Raw genomic sequence first — 6,000 nt, 5'->3', positions numbered from 1 at the left:
AAACACCAAAAGATCCAAGAGACTGCCAAGCCACCTTCTAGGAAGGGTGCCAGACAGATACAAGGACCAGAACTGGACTCAAACTCCCAGCCACCTTCTAGGAAGGGTTCTGGGAACAAGGACCAGACAAGACACACAAAAGCAACAAGTAGAGACAGACAAGCCTGAAACTCCAACAGCCAAAAGGACTCAGAGTAGGCAAAACAGCAGCCAAACTCAAGACCACAACATCACAGATACAAAAAATTTCTATCAAACTCAGTACATTGTAGGCGTCGTTCGAAGTGCGCCTACGTTAAAGCATGTGTGAATATGCTTGGAAATCATAGGAAGTGGGAATTGACATTACGATTAGGGACAAAGCAAAGTAGGGAGCCGCCAACAAGTTTCTAAGGAACTTGTATTCCGTTCAAGGATCATAAAAAGGGAACCACGATAAGGGACAACGATAGGCAATAACGATTGACCCGTGAAGGTTACACCCCATTCATAACCCATGAGATTACTAACTCCATATGGTTCGAAACCACGAAAGGAGGATCGGGGATGGTGGTACGAAGTGAGTCATGGAGTCACATTCGCCCGTATTGACCTCTACTCGATTCTTATAGTGAAAAGTGATTCCTGCGATCTCAAAGGCATGCAAATAAAATATTTAATTTGCTCCAATCTATTATTAAGCTAAATTGGTTTAATATTAATGCAACACATAATTCTAAAATATCGTGATCACTTGATTAAACAACAAGATTAAAAAGGATCCTAAACCAATTGTCCAAATTATCTTATTAGGCGTGATTTTCAATTTCATATTCCCTTTAAACATGCAATATAGTGATCATAACAATAATAGAATAAACATTAATATTGGAAGCAATTCAACAATAATAATGTTAGTTAAATCGAATAATAAATTAACCTAATCATGATACTAGCAATATTAAAATAAAATAAGAGTAATTAAATTAATTAATTACTCACATTCTGCGAGTTCCTTTAAATTGCTACATCATGAATAAACTGTTAGTAAATTTAATTAAAATATAAATCAAATTGAAATAATTAAATTAAATTAAATAAAAAGTAGATTTGATTTGGTCCAAACCCTCAGTTAATTATACCTTTCACGCCTTGGTTTAAGGACGGAACCTCGGGTTAAGTATGAACTCCTTGGAGTGCTTAAGGGAAGTATTTTGAGATAATAGGATGGCTAGTATTTTGGCTAAAGAGGGAGAAGATAATTATTTTATGATCAAGCTTGTTGATGATTAAAAAAGGGGATATGACCTCTATTTATAAGGAAAAAAGAGGGGTCGAAGAATGAAGAAAAGATAAGAATTCGAATCGGATAAAACTCTTGCGATAGACAGCAATTTTTGCAGTTTTTGTTTTTATCATATCTATTGATCCAGAAATCGAAATAAGATGAATAAAATGTCGTTGGAAAGCTCTTGAAGTCTACTTTCTAACCCAATAGAATCAGATAAAAATATTTTGTATAACAAAAGATATAGCCGAAATAGTGAGACGGTGTTAGTTTTGGATAGAGTTTGACATTTTATTCATATCTTTTCCGTTATAGCTCGGAATTGATATTATAATATATCATTGGAAAGATAATTTCAAGGGCTATCCAATCATATAAAATTTGGATAAAAAATACGAGGCACGAAAATAATATATGTCTATCTTTGAACGTCTTTCAATTCGAATAAAATTAGGACTTTAAAAAAAAGGAGTTTTATTCAATTTCAAACTCTTTAATCTTACCTTTTCAAAAAGGATAATTAAAATCTTTTAGAAACTTGTAGAAACTTCCAATTAATCCTAATTGGTTTAGGAATTGGATTAAATCATTTGGACCCTCCACATGATCATTAGGTCGTAGGTAAGGTGGGCTTAGGTTCGGTTTGGGCTCAGTTTAATATTTTGGCCATAACTTATTCGTTATAACTCGGATTTGCGCTTATAATATATCGTTAGAAAGATCTTTTAAAGCCCCATATAACTATTAAATCATTGGACCCAGATTATGGACCAAACTAAACTGGACTAAACATTTTTTATAAAAAGACACGAAATGAATGATTTTAAGGGACACGAAATAAATTATTTTGGGTTTAAAGGCACGAAAAGAAAAAAATAAGTTATGGTTTGGGGAAATGAGCTAGAATTTGGGTTGGTTTATGAAATGGAAATATGGATTTAAGCACTCCAAGATTAAATACTCAACCCGACCAATAATGGCGGTGAAAGTGTTCATCATCGGGTTTGGTTTTGGGGAGACATTTTTAGGTGTCTACAAACACCTAACACCAACCCTATAAACAATATCTCTGAAGACCAAATCTGCAGGTTGACAGCTGCCATTAAACATTAGATTGTTTCTCTGAAGCCAGATATTATGAACAGTCTCAGCAAATAACATCAAATTAAGCCTGCACTTCCTGCTAGCTTTCCTGCAATACCTTGTAGCCCACTGTTGTTCAAGATCAAAACTCTAAACAGTCTTCTGAATTTTCAGCAAATCAAGGATTTTCTGCCAAATTTCTCTAGAGTAAGAATAGGAGAAAAATAAGTGAGCAACACTCTCATCACAGTTCTGGCAAAAGAAACACAAAGGATCACAGTTATTATGCCATTGAATAAGCCTGTCCTTAGTCACCATTCTATTTTGCAGAGCCAACCAAGCTATGAAAATACTCTTAGGAGAAGCTTGGTTGTTACAGGCAAGTCTCTTCCAACTCACTTTATCAGAGGTCTTATTTTAGAATAGACTCTAGAAATACTCAATTTGCCATTGTGGATAACTACAGGCCAACCACCAATGCTGTCAATAATATTCCTGCACCCTAGAATCTTCTTTAGAACCCAAGTGCATTTTTTAGGAATAGCTGCAGACCAAAAATTCTTGTTGTTGAAATAGTGAGTATGAACCCATTTAACCCATAAATCATCAAATTTATGAGTCAAATCCCACAGAATCTTACAAATAGCAGCTTTGTTCCAATCACCCAGTAGAGTGATATTCCAACCACCACAAACTTTAGGGAGAGTCATATGATTCCAAGAAACAGGAGCTTTCTTAGAATAGGTATTCTTACCAGTCCAAATAAACACCCTAAATCTAGACTCAATTTCTCTAAAGCACCTTTTTGGGAAGAATGAAGATTTAAAGCCCAATAAGCTTGAATACCAAAAAGGACACTTCTAATGAGCTGCAATCTTCCTGCATAAGAAAGATGTCTAGCAAACCAATTATCAATTCTTGTAGTAACTTTCTCAATCAAAGGTCTACACTGAGCAATGGTCAACTTCTTAGAAGACAAGGGAATACCAAGATACTTGAAAGGAAGATTGCCTCTGCTCATCCCAAGAATAGACTGCAAGTTATCTTTTTCAATTGAAGGTATTAGGACTCTAAAGCTGCTATTTTTCAAAACCCTTTAAATAGAAGTCTTAGATAGGGAAAGTGCACCAAAGTATTAAGTTAAATTTCTGTAATTAAAGACTAACAATCTTTTTAAGAGGTAATCGAGGCCCACACAGCATATCCCATCACGGGAGGAAACTGCGGGTGGGAGTACCAGGGGATGTGCTCGGTCCCGGGTCGAGACCACGGAAGAGAGTGTAGCTCCACTAAGTTATTCACTTACTGCACTAGTTAAAGGCTAACATGACTCGCAGAAATTGAAAATTTTGTCAGGCTCAATCTCCAGATCAGTCCCAAAGGAAGTAAGATCAATCAGATCACCGGAACTCAGATACCTAGAAAAAGCAGTTATACATAGTATATATTTATATATAAAATTTTGATCTCCCAAACTTGACAGTAAGAAATTTTAATCAAATAGACTTATAGAGATACAGGTTAGTATCTTTCTTGATAATGAGGTGTTATGCAAGTCCCTAGAGCATTCAGCAAAAGGTAGATTAGTACGGTGTACATGAAATGAAGCACGATAGCTGCATGCTTGTACCCTGGCTTTGAGGAACTTACAGTATTCTTTGATCTTAAGGTGAAATTAATCACTACAGTCCCTTTTTCGGAAGGCCAAACTTGTCGACTTCATTGACAAATTTGTATTGGCCCCAATAACCAGTTGTCGATAGTTCTTACAATGTGCAAATGTTTTTTTTAAGTGCTGACAACGGCTTGGATAGGAGAAAATGATAATCGACTTGCATGACTTTTTGAGAGAGAAATCATTAACCGATGGCAAGCCATAGCTGAAGCAATAACAAACATGACGAAAGATGTCCCGTAAAAGCGAAGCATTAACAACCAATCCCGTTTTGCATCATTAAGTATTTTGTTAAACACGACTTTGAGGCGACGGTCTGCTATGAGTAACTTGCAGTTGGCTGCAAATGAGTTAGAAGATGTGGTTAGATAAGGATCCTTTACAATATTTCCCGCCATCCACTGGTACAGCACATCTGCAGTTGCCCTACAGAATTGTTGTCGGACAGCAGCAGCTTCTGGTGAAAGAAATGCCTTAAGCAATGACGCACCGTCCTGTTCAGAAGAATATATAATAAGAAAATGATTTTTTTTTAAAAAATGCAATTGAATTCTACTCTACTGATATAGATATTGAGCAAAACTATTGAGCATCCACTCTCCCTCTTTATTGTGTTTTTTTTTTTTGGGTGTGTGTGTGTGGGGGGGGGGGGAGAAAGCAAGTGGATGAGGAGATAGTTACTTTTCAAGAAATGGTCATACAGCTACGAACTATAGAAAATTTGTAAGAAAACCACCTTCAAAATTGGGGTTTTTCCCCTTATTATATACTTCCTCCGTATTTAATTACTTACTCCATTTCTCCCGGGCACATATGCCGATGTAAATCTTTGATCAGAAACATTAGTCAAAATGAATACTGTGAAAAGTGCAATTAGAGTAAGTAATAAAAAACAGAGAGAGTATATTAGTATATTATTTGTAATATTTTAACTAATTTTTTTAGCACCTTATCCTGATTCAAGTGTTGACCACCCACGTGACATGCACGTGACCACTAAAAACACCCATTTCCACTAGACCACCAACTGACCCACCAATGCCTCCCCATTGAACTATCCTAAATCCAACCAAAGACCTCTAAAATCAATCACCTCCCGTAAAAAACCCCACCAAGACCCCCTTTAAATCACTCAACTACCTCCATATATACATCTACCCCCAATATGAACCCTAACCTTACCAAAAACCACCTTATTTAATTCGAAATCAACTCCACCCACCCCAAAACAACTTACACTACTTAAAAATGAATCAAATACCTTAAATCAACCTCAATTATCAAGAAAACCCACCAAACAACTAGAACTAAGAGAGAGAGAGAAAGCGAGAGGTGGGGAGACTTCCCCTAAAACCTCAATCCCCCAGAAAACACACCAAACAATTATAATTGGAGAGGATAAAGATTAAATGAAAGAAAGAGGGAGGGGGTTTGGGGAGAAGGAAGGTTGCGATGTCGGTGGGGGACAGGTAAAAAGTGGTGGTGAAGAGGGAAAAGGAGGTGGTGGTGCAGCCAAGGACAAGACATAAATTGAGAATTTTAGCGGGAGTTAATGTCAGAAATAGAGAGTAAAAGTTTGAAATCCAGTTAAAGGTATTGACAAAAATAAAAAAAAATAAAAAAATATGATTAAGATGGCTTATTTACAAATAAATAAATAGAATAGAATAAAATAAATATAACAGCTGGTTTTGACAAATTTTCAAAAAACTATTTGTGAAAAGGCAAATTCAAAGCCTGAAAACGGGCGTTGCTCATCTATTTTCAATTACACAAAATCAATTGCACAACTCTCATAGCTTTTCATCGCTATATTAATAAACCACCCGCTTTTTCGAATATAATGCTCCTTGAATGACAATATTGCAGTCATATGACCTACAAAGGATTACTTCTCACAATAAATTTCCACTATAGCATCCCAAAATTAGACCTAGACAACGACTCTAGTATATATTGTTCTTTCAGGTCTCTT

The 6,000-nt window shown here is 36.0% G+C and overlaps 1 protein-coding gene across 1 annotated transcript in view; it reads right to left on the bottom strand.

Annotated features, from left to right (window-relative positions):
• Positions 1 to 3,765: 3,765 nt before the first annotated feature.
• Positions 3,766 to 6,000, bottom strand: part of LOC110731966 (uncharacterized protein slr1919-like) — a 33,072-nt gene continuing 30,837 nt past the window's right edge. Inside the window, exon 16 of the mRNA XM_021911872.1 lies at positions 3,766 to 4,519. Coding sequence (XP_021767564.1) covers positions 4,139 to 4,519 — 381 coding nt within the window. The 3' untranslated portion in view covers positions 3,766 to 4,138. The remainder of the gene's footprint in view (positions 4,520 to 6,000) is intronic.

The sequence above is a fragment of the Chenopodium quinoa genome, unplaced genomic scaffold, assembly GCF_001683475.1.
Source record: "Chenopodium quinoa cultivar QQ74 unplaced genomic scaffold, ASM168347v1, whole genome shotgun sequence".
NCBI lineage: Eukaryota > Viridiplantae > Streptophyta > Magnoliopsida > Caryophyllales > Amaranthaceae > Chenopodium > Chenopodium quinoa.
The sequence above is the reverse complement of the archived record's forward strand: the minus strand, read 5'-3'. Positions and strand labels throughout refer to the sequence as shown.